General features: G+C 32.0%; 4 protein-coding genes and 1 long non-coding RNA gene across 5 annotated transcripts; 4 read left to right on the top strand and 1 right to left on the bottom strand.

Moving 5' to 3' along the window:
* Window positions 1-1338: 1338 nt before the first annotated feature.
* Window positions 1339-2596, top strand: LOC145639462 (cysteine proteinase inhibitor A-like). The gene is made up of 2 exons (XM_081690708.1): window positions 1339-1499; window positions 2175-2596. Exons 1-2 carry the CDS (start codon window positions 1374-1376, stop codon window positions 2382-2384), a joined length of 336 nt encoding a protein of 111 aa, XP_081546834.1. The 5' UTR covers window positions 1339-1373; the 3' UTR covers window positions 2385-2596.
* A 248-nt stretch (window positions 2597-2844) lies between these two features.
* On the top strand, window positions 2845-4164 carry LOC145640642 (putative cysteine proteinase inhibitor 7). Its single transcript, XM_081691883.1, has 2 exons — window positions 2845-3545; window positions 3689-4164. Exons 1-2 carry the CDS (start codon window positions 3441-3443, stop codon window positions 3917-3919), a joined length of 336 nt encoding a protein of 111 aa, XP_081548009.1. The 5' UTR covers window positions 2845-3440; the 3' UTR covers window positions 3920-4164.
* A 1450-nt stretch (window positions 4165-5614) lies between these two features.
* Window positions 5615-6460, top strand: LOC145638420 (putative cysteine proteinase inhibitor 7). Its single transcript, XM_081689389.1, has 3 exons — window positions 5615-5799; window positions 5940-6221; window positions 6302-6460. Exons 1-2 carry the CDS (start codon window positions 5617-5619, stop codon window positions 6147-6149), a joined length of 393 nt encoding a protein of 130 aa, XP_081545515.1. The 5' UTR covers window positions 5615-5616; the 3' UTR covers window positions 6150-6221; window positions 6302-6460.
* Window positions 6461-10969: 4509 nt separating this feature from the next.
* Window positions 10970-12632, top strand: LOC145639463 (uncharacterized). Its single transcript, XR_014114888.1, has 2 exons — window positions 10970-11140; window positions 11653-12632. It is a non-coding gene; the product is annotated as an uncharacterized LOC145639463 (long non-coding RNA).
* Window positions 12633-17681: 5049 nt separating this feature from the next.
* On the bottom strand, window positions 17682-18453 carry LOC145638421 (cysteine proteinase inhibitor A-like). The gene is made up of 2 exons (XM_081689390.1): window positions 18257-18453; window positions 17682-18114 (listed from the first exon to the last, which is right to left on the bottom strand). The coding sequence occupies exons 1-2, from the start codon at window positions 18371-18373 to the stop codon at window positions 17899-17901; spliced, it is 333 nt and encodes a 110-aa protein (XP_081545516.1). The 5' UTR covers window positions 18374-18453; the 3' UTR covers window positions 17682-17898.
* Window positions 18454-19394: the final 941 nt, after the last annotated feature.

A 19394-nucleotide genomic window follows, 5' to 3' on the forward strand; every position in this document is an offset into this window, starting at 1 on the left:
TATCAAAATTGATCCTTACTTTTTTTTTTTTTTTTTTTTTTTTTTTTTTTTTTTTAACTTTTTTTTGGGGCTTATTTTCTCTTATCAAAACTCATTTGTATTGATTGAACTTGATTTATCTAGGCTTTAAATTACTAACTCCAATTAAATTTAATAAATTATAGAACCCACTTCATTAATAAAAAAATAAAGTTGTGATCATATTAAATTACTAAGTAAAAATAAGGTAAACTAAAATACAGCCTTATTCCCCTCAATTAATTATTCCATCTATAAAATGTGCTCTTACTTGCAATCTCAAAGAATAATAAGAGTGCTTCATTTGCTTCCTTGATTGTCAAAAAAAAAAAAAAAAAAAATAATAATAATAATAAAAAAATAATAATAATAAAAAAAAATGGTGCCTCTTTACCCTTTGAATATAAGAAATCGCTCACTTTAACTTAAAACTAATACCGGCCTATAGAATAACTTTCATTGCATATTATATTGACAACATTGTAAATAATAATAATACGGAGTAAAAAAAACATTCATTCCTTTAATTATACTACCTCCGTTGCTTTATGTTTGTCTCATTTGAAATATTTAATTCAAAGAAAAAAAAACACCATTGACCATGACATGTTCATTAATATGGAGTATACAACAACAAAGTCATAATGTCAAAAAGATTTGAGGTCAGCTAATATATATGAACTACAATTCGAAATCCTTTGTGAAAAGTGGTGCAAAAATATGTATTGAATGTTAAAGGACCAACTCAACCAAAAGTTTAAGTTAATGGTTGAGGCCCAGGAATATATTTTATATTCTATCACTCCCCCTCACATGAAAGACCCTTTGGGCATGAAATGTGGATGCAACACAGGCCCACCCATACCTGGCGCGAATTAATTCCACTTTGAATGAGGGGTGGATGAGATTCGAACCCGTAACCTTTATGTCACGTTGGCTCCGGTACCATATAAGATGGGAGAATTCTCCTTGGAGGCATGTCAGGCATCTTATTGATATGTGCCAATATATAAGGGTTTACAATCATACAATCTAATTATGGACACTAAATTATTTACATATTTATATTGTCTAACATTGAAGACAGTGAAAAAGTTTACAAACATTAATAAACAAAGGTGCAAATTGAGTGCATTGTATTCTCGAGCAATCTACAAGAATTAACAAGCTTGGTACAAGATAAATCAGTATAATTTGACAAGAATATATACTTGTAAGTCACTAGACCACTAACGCAGAAGATTCGAAATATAGAGCAAAAATGTGATTCTTGATTACAAATCTTATCCTATATATTGACAGGGTTGCCCAAGTCTGCAACACACATAGGAAGTACTCGTTATACAGGACGAAGAATGAAGAGATCGATTTGCTCAGCTCAGCCGACGAAGAATGTCGGAGGCCTTGAACCTGTTGAGCCAACCAATCCTAAGATCCAAGAGATTGCTGCTTGGGCTGTTGGCCAGTACAACAAGGAACAAGTAAGCTCTCTCTCTCTCTCTCTTTTTTTATTATCCTTTTTATCTTCTTATACGCAACTAATCATGACCAGTACTCCCTCCGATCCATTTGTTTTGTAAGTGAAATGTTTTGACTTTTTGTACTATTAACCTAATCTACTTTGACTAATTTTGGCAATTTATACCTAAGAAAATATATAGTTTTGTGGATACTGGTTGGAATCGTCTCAATTATTCATATTATGGATATTGATAGAGTATAAAACATATTCCTGGGCCTTTTATTACCTTTTGCCTTGAAGGTGTATTTATAAAACCTTAACATATTATATTTTTAGATCATGATGGCCTTATGCTTATAGGTAATGGATAGTTGGGCCTCGTAATTTGAAGGATTTGTCATTAATTTATGCATTATAGTGGGAAAATCACCTTGTAACTTATTCGAGTCACAACTACTTTCTACTCATGTATCCCAACGGGAGCAGTGAGAACGTTGACTTTGACACGTAATTGAGATGACTAACTTGTAAAAGGTGTTGTTATAAGGTATTACCCCTTACCAAAAATAAATAAATAAATAAACCTAGTCCACATACATCTTTAGGTGAATTGTTATGTTGTCGAGGGATGACTTGTTTTTAATTTATCAAGATATGTAAGCATCTCATTTATATATGTGTATGTAATTTGCAGGGAACATGCCTTGAGTATGTGAAAGCTCTGAAAGCGGAACAACAAGTGGTTGCTGGTATGATGTACTACATTGAGCTCGAGGCGGTTGATGGTTGCTTGATGAACAAGTATTATGCTAAAGTTTTTGATCAGTCATGGACCCAAACCAGAAAGCTCGAGGAGTTCAAGTGTCTGCTCCAAGAAAATGATCGTGTCGCCGTTGCCAACTAATGTTCAACCACACACTCTAAGCTATATCTAAGCTAGATAATGTACGCAATATATAGTGCAAGATAATAAACAGGACATAGGAGTGTGATGTACATATATTTAGTTACATCAAAACTACTATGAACTACTACTATTTCCAAAGTCTGTCTTACATGACTTATTTAGGTTATGTAAAACCACTATGAACTATCTAATTAAAATGTTTTTATGAATTTGGCTTATATATTATATATGCATGCATTGATAGCTCGTTTTCCATATATACAAGACTACGAGGCTTTGTTTTTCATCCCAAAAATAAAAACTCGTAAAAGACAAAGAGAGTCTATAAGTTCAGATCATTAAATGATAAATTCAAATATGAGCTATTCAAGTTCAATTCAAAATTAATAAAAAAGTTAAGCACATATATAGTTAATGCAAAAGATATAAGTATAAGCTCAAATTTGCCCATAAAGAACTATCATTTAGGGATAGAGGGAGTAACAGAAAAGATGAATGAAAACGTAATTAGGATTGAGAAACATAATTAGGGAATACACGCCGATGTTTGTAATAATTAATGAGCAATATGGTTCTAATATGTATTTATTAGTTAATTATCAAACTATAGGATGTTATTCTTTCAAGTTGAGTTGATCGAGGACTTAAATTGTAAAGAGTTAACCGTACATAGAGAATAATAAATCACTTTCATTTCACATTAAAAGATGACAATAAGATAAGATTCTTTCAACGCAATCGCGAAGAATAATATTTTATCTTTTCTAATTTCCATTATTTAAAACAGCAAATGATATACACGTGTATTATCAAAGCAACGTGTAACTAGGAATTGAGTTAAAGCTACTAGATGGTCCAAATTAACAAGAATATATTCACCAAGGCACATATAGGCTAATAGCAAGAAAATGAATTGAAATAATTGATGAATTGCTTCCATTTTTGAACCCTATAAATTAAGAGGGTTCTCCAACACATTACGCACAATACCAACACATACAATACAACGATATACACAATGCAAGTACATACATTGCAATTTCATACGCGAAAATGAGTTCCTCAGCTCAAGAGAAGAAGCCTGTTGCTGGAGGCAAACGTGTGCACGTCGACCCAAACAGTCCAAAGATCCAAGAGGTATCCGCTTGGGCTGTTAATTAGTACAACAATGCAAAAAACAGGTAAGTTTTTAATTTATCATGTGACTTTACATTATTATTATTATCTCCAGTTTAATTTCAAAATTATTTATAAATTAACAAATTAATTACGGACTCCCTGAAATATCATTATTATTTCAGGGAACAAACCTGAAGTTTGTAAGTGCTTTTGACGCACAAACAGAAAAGGTTGATGGTGTGATGTACTATATTGGTCTAGAAGCAACGGATGATGGTAAGCCTTCGCCGAACCCTGATCTGAGAGGAAATTATTCAGCTACGGTTTTTGAGAAGGACAATACCCAAGCCTTGGAGCTTGTAGAGTTCAAGCCACTCTATCAAGGCAATGCGCGTGTCGCGGTTGCCAACTAGGCTGGCCTTCAACAGTTCAACATTCATACTATAATCTCTGATTAAGTATGCAATGCGCAGATTTTTATTTTTTTTTCTCCAATTTGGTGTGCTCATATTAGTTACATCATAAATAAAACTATGTATCTAGTCTAGTGAAATAAAGTACCAGTAAAAGTCTTGCATGACTTGGTTTATGTACTACTTGTAAAACTCTTGAGCATTTTACATGTATACATCCTCTACTAAAATTTGGTGCTGATAAACATTCCCTCTTTATTATATAATAAGGCCGAGTTTTAAGATTTATATAAGAATTATTCGTACTAAATTGAGTGTATTAAGTCCTTATATATTACACACACAAAAAAATAAAAAAATAAAAAAATAAAAAATACATGTATATATTTTTTCATGTACTTAAAAATGAGCCAGACTTAGTTGATATCTGATATCAACAAACTTTTGTTAATATCACAATTTTTCTCTCTCCTCCCCTCACATGACCAATTTTTCTTTCTCTCTCCTCCATTCCCGTGGCCACTACTTCTTTCTCTCTCCTCCATTCTCATGTCCAAGGTCGACGATATACGCGGATCTACGGCGGCCGATCGACAAGCCAAAAAAACGACACCCTAATAGCAATTTATGAAAATGTCGAATGTTGGTGCAGCGGCCTGTGGTGGTCGGCTGGGGTGGTGCTGTGGGTGGTAGCTAGTGGTGTTGCGGCAGTCGAATGTTGGTGTGGCGACCGTGTGGTGGTCAGCAGGGGTCAATTCGTGAAGGTTAAGGTGGTGCTATGGGTGGTAGTAGAGGTTGCACGGTGGTGATAGAGGGGAGAAAAGGGGAGTGTGGTTGCTAAAATTACAATATTACCCTTGGTGTGGTAGCTAAATTTACAAAATTAGCCTTGATATTAACAAGTTTTGTTGATATCTATTTGATATCAACTTGTATTTACTCCTTAAAAATTGGTACACTACTAATGTCAAAAGGCTATGAGTTGTCGTACATGTTTTTAAAATGTGAAGCACAAATCTAGGTGAAGTTAATTATATCTAGTGGAGTATTATGTATGTTGTGTTTTAAGTGATTAGTACACTTAAATTATAACTTTTCAAACACCCCTCTCATGCATGGCAAAAACTTGTGATTTAGGTTGTTACAATGTTAGACTTAATTAACTGTCAAGTGATCCCAAATGCAAATACAATTAGAATTTCCTGATTACAAACCCTTTTTTCTAGCTAGTTGTCCATTTGATAGATCAACAAAAAAAGAAATTTCAACACGTACTTTTTGCCTATTTTTATTGATTGAAATTAATTTTAATTGATGTACATCATAATCTGAAGTGATCAAGGCCGAAGAAATCTAACCATGAAATATAATAAATCACTTTCATTTCACAAACACGATAAAAAGAATCAATGGCGATAAGAAGATAAAAATTCTCACTTCATAATCGTGAGATTCTTGACAAATTTTTCTTTTTTTTAATTTCCTTTTAAAACAACAAATGAAGTGCACACGTATAACAACAAATGAAGTGCACGCGTATCATCGTATAATCAGAATAACAAGTAATCAACTAAAAGTTGATAGGTCCAAATTAACAAGAATTTATTCATTATTTAATAAGCCACATAAGCTGATCGATAAAAAAGAAATTATTGATTCCATTTTCCTATCCTATAAATAGAGAGGGTTTGCAAAAGATGGAGTTCCGCAACACATACATACAATACAACGATACACATAACACAAAATCATACGCAAGAATCATGAGTTCCTCTGCTCAACAGAAGAACATCGCTGAAGGTCGTCATCCTGTCGACCCAAAGGATCCACACATCCAAGAGATTGCTGCTTGGGCTGTTGCTGAGTATGACAAGGAACATGTAAGTTTTTGTACAACAAATACTTGTCACGACAAACAAAAATCTATCATCAATACTATGTAATGGAACATATATGCATAGGTAAATTTGTCGTGCATTCGGGTTTAATATCTTTGTTTAATCCTCGTCGTAATTTGTAGGGGAAACACCTGGTGTATGTGAAGACTTTAAAAGCAGAAGAAGAAAGAAACATTGGTAGCACGAGGTACTTTATTGATCTTGAGGCTTCTGATGATTGCAAGATTAACAAGTATTCTGCGAAAGTTCTTGAAATAGAAAATCAAGCTCATACTAAGAAGCTTGAAGAGTTCAAGCAAAAAGAAAATGCACCCATCCTGGTTGCTAACTAATCTCCATCTTCAACAATAAATATGCAGGGCTAAGAAGCCATTTTTGGTGTGCTTATTATATAAGTTACATCAATATATATATATATATATATATATATATATATATATATATATATATATATATATATATATATATATATATATATATATATATATATATATATATATATATATTTCAAGTTATATATTACTACGACGCATGTATTATGTACTAGTGAAATAAACAAGTCTTGGAAGACTTGATTTATGCACTAGTACTACTGTGTAATACTACTATTACCTAAATAAAACTGTCAGTGGTTGAATCTTAATTGAATCTATATAAGTGTGCATTCACATTTTATATTTGATTATCTATTGTAGTATAAATTTACTAAACAACACATGTAAACGTCCCACTACACATTAAGAAAAGAAAAAAGAGTTAAACACTTTATAATAATAAGACTAAGGGATTGCTTCTCCTATTATTGTCATATGGTTTTGGAATGGAACCTCTTTGGACTTGTAAAGTGGAAATACTCCGATATTTTTATTTACGAATTAGCATGCATAAGAAGTCAAAGTTTAGTTAAATCAAGTAATTAGATCGAATCATTTAACGAAAAAAAAAAGAAAGCAAAAAAACTCCGATCACATTATGTAAACAATAATAAGGTGTACTAAACACGGCCTTACTCCTCTCACTTAATTAATTGTTCCATCTATAAAATCTGCTCTTGTGATCTCAAAGAGAAGTACGAGTGCTTCTTTACCCTATGAATATAAGAAATATTATGAGTGCTCGTGTTAGCCTTATATTGCAGTGCTTTAGTATTTGGGTTCACGTTATTTTGGGGATCTATCATCCTTGTGGTCTGTTTTGGTTTGTAGGTTTGGCCTTGGCTTGTTGTTTGTATGTTTTTACCTCTTTTGATTTGTTAGTTCAAAAGAGTTTAAGAATTTATCTCTTGGTAATCTTTTTATTAGCAAGTGTTGGATTTTTAATCTAATACTATGAAAAACCTTTATCTTTTACTATGCTCTTCAAAATGGGGCTCCCATCATTTTTATTTTTTTCTGGGAAGATTTAGTGTATATGATAATGATCACTTACGTTGAGAAGAAGTTAAAGATACCCACAGTTAAAGGTACCGAATCACTTGTAAAAGTGACTCGGTTTTTATTGTCAAGCCTGAATCATCTTATTTTCCTACCTCTTTTACCTAATTTTCATGACTTTTTATTTGGTGTCCTTTTAAGCTCATTTTGTGTTTTTTTCCAAAGGTTATATGTTATCTGCTCTTCTCCTCTTTCACCAAGTTCAATGCAATATGGAATAAAAATCAAACAATGGCGTTGGTTGATATCTCATGACACATGTTCCAAGTTAAGGCAAATAGTAGTGTTTGGGTCCAATTATGCCTAATTGGGCCCGGTCATTAAATGATTCAATCCAAGCCAAGGTCAAGGCCCAAGCCTCCAATCTGCCAAGTCAATGTCAAGCTAACGGCCCAAGTCATCATGGTCAGCCCATATGATCTCAAGCCCATCCTTTCTCCTTGTCATGCTAAGGTATAAAAGCCTTCAATTACACCATTTATGGAGCATTCACATTCAAGCCTCAAGCATTAAATCTCTTGCATAGCTTTCTCTCTCTAAACACTATTTGACTTCGGTATCGGAGGGGCCTTCCTCGGAACCACCCCCGAGGCCAGTTTACGTGAGTTTGCTGTGCAGGAAACCCTCGGCCCAGCATCATTTGGACCGAGTCAGTCTTCATCCACATCTTAGGACCTTCGGCTAGGTCCCATTGTTTTCATGCGAAACAAGTAGAATTTTCTAACCGGAAGTTTCTTGTAAGGAAGTTGTAATATAGTTTTATTTGTAATGCTTGTAACAATATTAAAACTGATAGGGCTTCTTTGGGTAGTTCAATGAACACACTACGTACCTTGTAACATTAAATTTATTTTGTCTATTAAGCATATGCCAAAAAAATATGTAAGCATACAAAGTTCTAAACGTGGTTGGCCACACCGTGTGGCAGAGGTTACTTTGTCAAGGATTACGTGGTTGGTTAAGGATTACTCAGTACGGTTAGAGGTTACTTGTTCGGTCAAGGGTTATTCGATTAAGGGTTACCTGATCAGTATTTTGGTGTGTGTCAGCCAGTCATATGATGTGGCCAACAAAACAAAAAAGGCATAATATATGAAATCATTCATTTCTTAATTTTTTTTTTTAAAAAAAAAAAAAAAAAAAAAAAAAAAAAACTAAAGCCGCTCACTTTTGACATGTAGCTGGGAACTTTAATTATATTGCAAGCAAGTCCTTATAATTGAACCATTAGAGATGCTCTTATTGACCTGCCCATGAAATCATTTTCAGTGCATATATCAAAATTATTGACAACATTGTGGATAAAAAAAATATTCCATCCCTTTATACTACGTAGTACCTAGTTTCTTTTATATTTGTCTCATTTGAAATATTCATTTTCAATAAAGAGAATACTTTGACCATGATGGTTAGGTTCATTAACAAGCTAAGGAGTATTTACAATTTTCTTTTAAAAATAAGTAAAATTTATATCAATTAAATATTAATAAATTATTCATTCAGACGTTTTCAATAAGTCCTCACAAGACTACATTTATTCTTATATATAAATCATAAACATGCATTAGTAAAAATTAATTAGATAAATAGTACACGAAGTCAAAACATTTCGCTTATTAAAATAAGAAGTGAGTTAGCAACTAAGGCCACAAAATTCTAGTTTGCTTATCCTGCTGCCCAAAAAAAAAAAAAAACCCTTGCTACACGATCAATAGTACGTATAATTTAACAAGAGTATAAGTCACTAGGCCACTTATGTAGAAGATTCAAAATAAAGAGAGCAAAAATGTGATTCTTGATTACAAATCTCATCCAATTAGTTGAGATTCTCAACCTCTTATTGTTATGATGTTAAATACTTCTATGCATTTCTAAGTGTAAGGACAATTACATACATTCTTAAAATGTTTATATGATGTTAATTGTCTTTAAACTTTTCCTTGTGTGATTTATTGAGGCCAATTGACTAGATTGGTAAATGAAAATGACCCTTAGAGGATAATTTGGTAAAGAAATAACTCCGGCAATAATTCGGTAAAAAAAATAATTTCAAGCGACAATTAACCAAAATAATACAGAAATTTCCGACAACCTACTCACAAATGTTTAATTTAGTTTGTTTTCCGTGTTTTTTTTTTTACCGAAAAAAATTTCCCTGCCTAATTTTCCAACCTTTTTTTTTTAAGGAAATTACAATTTTTTGAAGAAAAAAATGTTTAAATATTATTATTTACTTAATTTTCCTACCCTTTATTAACAATTTTTTTTATATATATATAAAAATTGGTATCTGAATTCAGCGTAATTTTATGGGAAAAATAAATTTTAAAAACACAAAAACGAAATAAATTAGGATTTTTTTTAAGAGTTTATCGAAAAAAATAGAAATTTTGGTCTGAACGTCGCTTGAGTTTATTGTTTTTACCAAATTGTAGCACATGGTTAGCTTTTTTTTTTTTACCAAATTGTCACCGGAGACCCGAATTAAGTTTTTTTTTTACCAAATTGTCGCTAAGGGTGTTTTATAATTACCAATATGGTCTATTCGCCGATTGTATCTGTCCTTACTAGGTGTGGGCGTGTGGCCGTGTGGTTCAGCTCTAGAACACGAGTTTACGGACGGTAGTCAAAGTACACATTGCTCTTTAATTATTTGCATAATTGTAGGGAAATTGGACAAACGTGCTTGTGCGTGCTATGGCCTTGATCGTTTTTTTTCCCCTTTTCCTCAACTTCCTTTCTTAGGCTTTGCATCTACAATCTTTTTTTTTTTCATTATTTTTTTCACAATTATTTAGCACGAATTATCTTGATTATGGAAGAAACGTAGTTATATATTTTCTTAAATTGTTAATACTTTGAAGGCTTTCACAATGATGGATAGCATATGATATGGTAATTAATGGTATAACAAATTTAATTTTTTTGTTACTTAAATCGGTAATGCGCGCCATATTCTTGAGGAAATGTTGTAGTGCCTTGAGCTTGTGCAATATGCTAATCACTTTGATGACTTGTTTTTTTAAGTTTCAATTATAGTGACCTAATGTTAAAATTATTATCACTAACCTGTTAAATTAATTTGGCACTTGTATTAACTTAATCAATACTGTTGTTGTTAGGCCATAAGTGTGGTTCTAATGAACCTTTTTCTTTTGGGTGCTAAAACATTGAACTAATTTTTCTATTAGATTCTTTTTTTTTTATTTATCCTTCCTGATTTTTGGGGTTAGTGGTTAGAACTTTTTTTTTTACCGATTTGGAACTTTTTTCCTCTCATCATCTAAACTGATTTTCATTGATTGAAATTAATCAATGTACATCATTCTCTGAAGTGATCAACACCGTAGATTATAAAAATCCAACCATGAAGTATAATAAATCACTTTCATTTCACATACACGATAAAAAGAATCAATGGCGATAAGAAGATAAAAATTCTCACTTCATAATCGTGAGATTCGTGACATATATTTTCTCTTTTTTTTTTCTTTTAAGACAATAAATGAAGTGCACGCGTATCATCAAAACAGCGTATATGGTTAGAATAACAAGTAATTAAAAATTGACTTAAAGTTGGTAGATGGTCCAAAATAACAAGAATATATTCATTATTTAATAAGCCACATAAGCTAATCGAATAAAAAAGAAATTATTGATTCCATTATCCTATCCTATAAATAGAGAGGGTTTGCTAAAGATGGAGTTCCACAACACATACATACAATACAACGATACACACCCTACATAACACAAAATCATACACAAAAATGAGTTCCTCTGCTCAACAGAAGAACACATGTGGAGGTCATCATGAGGATGTCGACCCAAACGATCCATACATCCAAGAGATTGCAAAATGGGCTGTTGATGAGCATAACAGCCAAAAGGTAAATTTTTGTAAACTAATACTTGACATGTCCAACAAAAATTTATCAGATGGTCTTTTTACAAGAATTTGTCTTATACAGTAATTAACTTTTTATCCATAAATTACGAGTACAAGATGTACTACGTAAATCAATATAATGAACATATTCGTAGGTCAATTTTATAATACCATCAATGATACACTATGCCCCGTTCTTTTGAAATTGTGGGCAGAGCAGAACAGAACAGATTTCAGTGGACCAGAGCAGAGCAGATTTTATTATTATTATTATTAGTATTATTTTTAATCAGAGCAGAGCAGATTGAAGCAGAGTAAAGCAGATTTCAGTAGAGTAGAGCAGAGCAACTCTAAAGAATGGGGTCATATGTGGTCTATGGAGTATTATTAATATCAATTATTCATTTTACGTTGCAAATTATACAACTTTTGAATTAGTTTTGATCGAGTTCAAATCCTCTGTCTCATAAATTTGGTTTATTATGTTTACTTAATCCTCGTTGTAATTTGCAGGGGACACACCTGGTGTATAAGAAGACTTTGAAAGCAGCACGAGAATGCATAACTGGTAGCACGAGGTACTTTATTGAACTTGAGGCATCTGAAGGTTGCAAGACTAACAAGTATTATGCGCAAGTTCTTGAACTAGTCTGTCAAACCCCTATTAGGAAGCTTGAAGTGTTCGAGCCTCGGATAAATGCACCCATTGCGGTTGCAAACTAATCTTCAACAATAAATATGCCAAGCCATTTTTGGTGTGCTTATATAAGTTACATCAAAATATTAGGGGTGAGCAAACCGGGTACCCGGTCAAAATTTTAGGACCCGGACTTGGAATTGGTTGGAACCGGGTGCTAAAATTCGGAACCGGAATTGGAATTGGTTTAACCGGGTCCTAAATTTTAGGAATTGGAATTGGAAACACCGGGTACCGGTTCCGGTTCCGGGTACCCACTTATGTATGTAATTGTTAAAATATAATACAAATTATAATTCTTATTTTAGTTAGTATCATTATTAGTGTTTAATACTTATATTTATATATGCATTAAGCTATTTGTATTCATGTTAGGTATTAATAATACTTTTTTTATTGTACAAATTAGATACATTTAACATATTTTTATTATTTAAAATTTATTTAGTTTAGGATGTATTGGGTAACTGGGTACCCAACCGGTTCCGGGTCCAAAAAGTTGAGAATTGGAATTGGAATTGGTTATAACCGGGTCCTTAATTTATTACCCGGAATTGGAACCATCGGGTCCAATCTCGGTTCCGGACCCGCCGGTTCCTAACCGGTTCCGGTTCTAATTCCGGGTACCCGAAATTTTTGCTCACCCCTACAAAATATATTTCAAGTTTTATATTACAACGTATGTATTATGTACTGGTGAAATAAACAAGTCTTGGATGACTTGATTTGTGCACTAGTACTACTGTGTAATACTATTATTAACTAAATAAAACTACTGTTAGTGGTTGGATCTTAACTGGATCTATATAAGTGTGCCTGCACATTTCAAATTTGCCAATTTTGTATACTTAAAATATCAAATATGAATCTTTATTTAACAAAAGCATACTTAAAGAATAAATGAAGTATTTAATAAAATTATCAATGTCTCAATTCATATCCGAAAAATACACAAATATATAGATTAATAATACCTCATATGATACGGAGTATATGTTTACTTATGAATTAGCATACATAAAAAGTCAAAGTTTAGTTAAATCAAGTAATTAGATCTAATTCATTAAAAAAAAAAAAAAAACCTCCGATCATATTATATAAACAACAACAAGATAACCAAACACAACCTTACTCCCATGACTAAACTAATTATTCCATCTATAAAATGTTTTCTTGTGATCTCAAAGAGACATATGAATGCTTCTTTACCCTTTGATTATAAGAAATCGCTCACTTGTAACTTAAATTACTAAGAGCGCCAATAATGAATAGCTACATTCCTTGTAGTTTTGCGTTCGTTGCCACATCATTTAAGCTACAACCTTCACAATAGCAAACCACTACATGAAAATAGTATAGTGCACCCGGGTGCACCATGCGCATGGTGCACCCGGAAAGAACATTAAGCATATTTTAAAGAACATGGAAAAAAAAAAAAAGAACATGCTAGTATTTGAAAAAGAACATACATGTGTTTGACAAAAGAACATGTTTGTGTTTGACAAGAACGTGACATTACAAAGAACATAAAGTCTGTACAAAAAGAACATGTTATTTTTCACGGTTACTTGGGTGGTTGAACGTGTTTGAAAAAGAACATTATATTTGACAAAAAAGAACATGTTCGTGTTTGACAAAGATATAGGTGATCATTGGACGGACCGGGGCAAGGTTAAAAAATCAGCTCACTTCTCGAGTCGGGCCAAGTTTTGGGCTGAAGTTTTTGTGCCCAAACCTGCCCAAAATGGTCCGGCCGTGCGGGCTTTTCGGGTTGAGTTAAAAAAATCAACTAAAATAATGCATAAAAACGCAATCCCAAACTCGCCCAAAAATTTAAATTTACGGGCTGGGTCCGACCCGATTTGGGGGCAAAAAAATGCTGCCCAAAACCCGTCCAAAATCAAGTCGGGTCAGTCTAACTTTGATCACCTCTAGCCAAAGAACATAAAGGCTTTACAAAAAGAACATGATACAAACATGTTCATACATTAAAGAACATGATACAAAATCATGTTCTTTTTTCTAGTTACTCGGGTGAATTTTTTTTTTTTTTTTTTTAAATGTTCATACATTAAAGAACATATTGTATAATATAAAGAACATATATTTCAAACTCAAAGAACATAATAATCAAATTTAAAGAACATATTATGTTCATGTTCTTTATAAATATCTATAATGTTCTTTTTTTCGCCCACGTTCTTTTAAATATACCTAATGTTCTTTCCGGGTGCACCAACCATACATTAACCACTACATACCTTTTGTAAAATAAAAATTAAAAAGAGAATAAATGCTAAAAAAGAAATCACTAACTACTTAATTATTATTCCTTCAAATTGGACAACACATGCTTTGAGTAGAGTGAAACTACATAGCTTTGTAAAGGTATGTAGTTTCATCAAAGCTGCAACCCTCGTAGCTCCACAATGATGAGGTATTAGCTCCAACTATTTAAAATTACAAGCAAGGACCTCTATACAACTTTTGTGAATGCTCTAATTGACCCTGCCTATATAATCACTTTCATCACATATCATATTTAATGGCAACATGTCAACATTGTAGATACAAAAATAAATAAATAAATAAATTCCATCCCTTTATACTACCTAGGTTTATTTATATTATGTGTCATTTGAAATGTGTAGGATTCAATTTCAATAAAGAGAAAATTTTGACTATGAGACAAATATATCAACCTTATGAATGTTTTTGGTTTGCATTATTGAAAACTGATAGAGTATAAAATATATTCCTGCGCTTTAACCATCAGCTTAAACTTTTGGTTGAGTTAGTCCTCTAACATGGTATCACAGCTTAGGTGAGATCTTGGGGGAGTGATAGAGTATAAAATATATTCTTGGGCTTCAACCATCAGTTTAAGCTTTTGGTTGAGTTGGTGCTCTAACAAAAACGATTAGTAGTTTTCGGTGATATTTATTTTTTTAACGTTTATTTACTTTGCAGTTTGTACGTTGATATGATTAAGGTGAAGTTTATTTTAGACTTTTAATTATAAATTTTTGGATCCCGCCACTGATATGTATCTCAAAATTGGGAATTCCCTTAATTCCTTGTATTATCCCCGGCCACCATTCCTTCTACTTGAAAGCGGAACAACAAGTGGTTGCTGGTATGATGTACTACATTGAAGTCGAGGAGGTTATGGATTATTATGTTCAGTACTCTCAATTTTGCTAACTTTCTTCCTGCTTGTTCATCAACTCATCACATGTTACCATTGAATTACACTATGAATAATATTCTCGAGGATAATTATTATATTAGGGCCTTGAGCTTGTGCAATATGCCAATATAATAACACTTCGATGACTTGAAACTTTCAATTATAGTGACCTAATGTTACAATTATTATGGATAAGACAATAACATGTTAAATTAATACACTTGTATCAATTCAACTTAATTAATAAGTGCTAGGTCAAAACCAAAAGTCTACTTCTTTTGAATTATTTTTTTTGTTTTTTGTTGATTGAACTAATTAATACCTGTACATTTTTTATTTGTTGATGTTGTTGTTAAAATATTTTTTTTTTTATTTCTTACCCGATATTTAGGGTTCACAAATTCTCCAAAAAGGAGGGTGTTTGTTAATTTATTGTAAGGCGAGTTAAAGATATCTCAAAAGTACTTAAAGTTACCCTTTAAACTACAAAATTTTTAGTAATAAATTATCTCACAAAAAATTATAATGTATCTATATAACTAATACTAAAGTAGCAACCGCTGATGTCATCTTTATTCAAAGTTGTACACGTGGTGCTATTTCATGAAAAAATTTCCCTCTCAAATGTATTTTTTTTTTAAACAAAATGTTAATTAATTATTAACAGCTATTTTTTAGGTAATTAATTTAAAATAAGTACCTATTACTCTAGTGATTTATGTTGATATTAGGTTGTTGGAGTCTTTATAGGAGTAGTTAGCATAATTGAGGTCAATTAATTGAACTTTTGAACATTTTAAAATCAAAAAAAAAATTACAAAAATTCAAAGATAAATTACTAGTAAATCCGTGCATTGCACGGATGCTAACCTAGTTAGAATAATAATATTAGCCTTTATAGTATATAACCATGAATTATAAGAAATTACACATCACAATGAAATTCAAACCAACGACAAATTAAAATAGTTATATTTACTTTCAAACTGACCGTCTTACAATAACATTACAAAAGATTTTGTGTGAGACCGTTTCACGTGAGTCCAGTTTATAATGCACACCCATCTCTCACCCACTGCCATTGCCACTACCTAGCCACTTGTCGGCGCCCGACGACCACCCTCCCCCTCTCATCCCCCTGCGCCGAAGACCCTCCCCCGCCCATTTCCCGACGCTGTTTGTTAATTTCAATTCGTTGTTTCTGGAAGTCGACAGTGAGGACAAGATTAAACAGGTCATCAACTTGGTAAAGCACCATCTTCAGCCTTTGAAGCCACTCCTTGATGGCATCACTGTCATCCGCTTCTTGGTGCCTCTCAGCATCGCGAACTCGAGCATTGTAGACCTTCAAAGTACAGTAACAATTGAGCATACACTTTTGACACTGTCAAGCCAAAGTACACTACAATTAACTAGTTGTAATCAAAGTACACACTGCATATGAACTGTAGTTGTAATCAAAGTACAGTAACAATCAAAGTACACTACAATTTTGGAGAGGGTAGACCTTCAAAGTACAGTAACAGTTTTGAAGCAGAAATAGCATTGTAGTATCCAAAAGTGGGTGACTTGGTGTTTCTGCTGCATCTTGTATTTTACTTATTGTAAATTTGCAATCGATTTGTGATTCATTATGGTATTGCAGAAACTAGAAGTTTTGTAGATTATTGCTCAAATTTGATAATCTTGTATGATAGATCAATCTTCCGAGATGGGTAATGTTGATGCATTAATTGTAATTCTTCTGACTATTTTTTAAAGTTAAAGGGAGCCTATTTGAAAATATTTTGAGGTGAGAATAACATCATTCAGTTATTCAGCATATTACTCTCCTTACAATGTCCGTTTCTTCAATATGATTCTCTATTGAACTAGAATATTAGTTATGTAAAAATATGAAACTTATAATCTAATATGTGATAATTATAATCTAATATCTTATCGTTATTATCTATTTATCTTATTCCTGACACTTTTAATCTAATTTATGATATTTATAACTTAATGTCTAATCATTTTAATCTAATCTCTGGCAAATAAGAATTTTTTTTTCTATTTGTATGACCGGACTCACGTGAGTCCGTTCTACACAATATTTTTCCATAATATTAACGTAAACTCGTCTTACACAACACTTATTTTGGAAGAATACTACGAGTAATTTGGAACTTTAAAGTTTAACCTGATTTTTTATAGATTAAAATTGATATATACCAAAGTACTAAGTATATCATAATTCTAATATGAGTTGATCAAGGCCTTAAATTATAAAAATTTTACCTTGAGTACGGTAATTCATTCTCATTTCACATTTAAATGACAACAAGAATCAATGTGGACACTACTCTCTCTCACACATACTTTGACTTTGATGGTCCCCACATTATGGTAAAAATAATGAGAATTACGGCCTAATATTTCATATAATGTATTATTAATTTATATTAATACGAAGTATGATGTATTATTAATTTATATTAATGTGAATTTTTCGGATATGAAATGAGACATTGCTAAATTTATTAAATTCTTCATTTATTCTTTAACTATGATTTTGTTAATTAAATAAAATTCATATTTGATAATTTAAGTATACGGAATTGGCAAATTTGAAATGTGCATTGCATATTTGCATGTACACTTATATAGATCCGATTAAGATCCAACCACTGACAATTTTATTTAGGTAATAATAAATAGTATTACACAGTAGTACTAGCGCATAAATCAAGTCATCCAAGACTTGTTTATTTCACTAGCACGTAATACATACATAGCAATATAGAACTTCATATATATTTTGATGTAACTTAGATAATAAGCACATCAAAAATGGCTTCTTAGCCGTGCATATTTAATTTAATGTTGAAGATTAGTTTGCAACTGGGGTGGATTCATCTCCTAGTAGAAGCACATGAAACTTTTGAAGCTCCTTAATAGGGGTTTCCGTGATTATTTCAATAACTTGCGCATAATAATTGTTAGTCTTGCAATCCTCAGATGCCTCAAGATCAATATAGTACGTCGTGCTACCAATATTGCCGTCTTGTTCTGCTCTTAAAACCTTCTCAAACTTGAGATTTGTCCCCTATAAATTACAACGTGGATTAAATAAACATAGTAAACCATAATAACATACGTCATGCATGTTAAGAGGATTAAATTCTTGTATAAGACGGTTTGATAGATTTTTGTTTGATGTACCAAGTATTAGTTTTACAAAAATTTACCTGCTTCTTGTTATACTCGGCAACAGCCCAAGCAGCAACCTCTTGGATCTTTAGACCATTTGCGTCGACAGGGTGTCGACCTCCGAGGGTGTTCTCTTGTTGATCAGAGGAACTCATTTTTGCGTATGATTTTGTTTATGTAGGGTTTGTATTGTTGTATTGTATGTATGTGTTGCGGTACTTATCTTTTGCAAACCCTCTCTATTTATAGGATAGGAAAATGGAAACAATAATTTCTTTTTTAATTATTCGATAATAAACCTATGGCTTATAATTTTTTTTTTAATTGGATAAGCCTATGTGGCATATTGAATATATTTTTGTTAATTTGGACTGCCTCCAACTTAAAGTCTTTTTTTAATCGCTTCCTATTTTGATTATACATGTTGCTTCGATGATACGAGTACACATCATTTGTTATTTAAGCAAAAAGAAAAAATTATTCTTTACCATTTCTTTTAAAAAAAAAAAAAAGTCTTCCCCTTTAGTTTAGGTTATCTAATAATAGTTGGCATAAAATTATGTTGATTGTATGGTAGGTTTTTTTTTTTTTTTTTTTTTTGGAGAAATAGTTTAGTTAGTTTAGCAAGTTTCATTCTTTTTGTGATATTTCAATATACTATACTTCGTATTATTTTATATGTGAGATATTACAACATGGTTTGACCCCACTAATATAAATTTTCTAGTTCTGCCACTGCGTACAATCATACATCATTCAAACTATTTCGAATATTGAGTAAGACAGCAACAAAGGGACGGAGTACCAATGTACCATTTTTTATACTTTTCTCTAACCCTTTGAGTAAAGGGCAGGGTCAGAAAATGAAATCATACTCTAATTCTCTACACTAGTGGTTAGAAAAAGAAAGTATAATAAACCTCAAAATATAAATAAATGATGACCTTCCCTCAATCAGCGTATATATTATCTCAACTATAGACTTAACCAAATTTCAATTAATAGTAAAATCAACTTCATATATAAAAGAAATAAATTGAAATGTCTCCTTTATTATTTTAGTATAAGTTGTAAAGACTAATCTTTTTTTTTTTTTTTTGGTCTTTAAGAGAGAGAAGGAAACTTAAATTAACTGGTAGTCTGGTGGCCATGTCTTAATATATAGACGGCAGACAC

This window comes from Chenopodium album, chromosome 7, assembly GCF_948465745.1.
Source record: "Chenopodium album chromosome 7, dcCheAlbu1.1, whole genome shotgun sequence".
In the NCBI taxonomy this organism is placed as follows: domain Eukaryota; kingdom Viridiplantae; phylum Streptophyta; class Magnoliopsida; order Caryophyllales; family Amaranthaceae; genus Chenopodium; species Chenopodium album.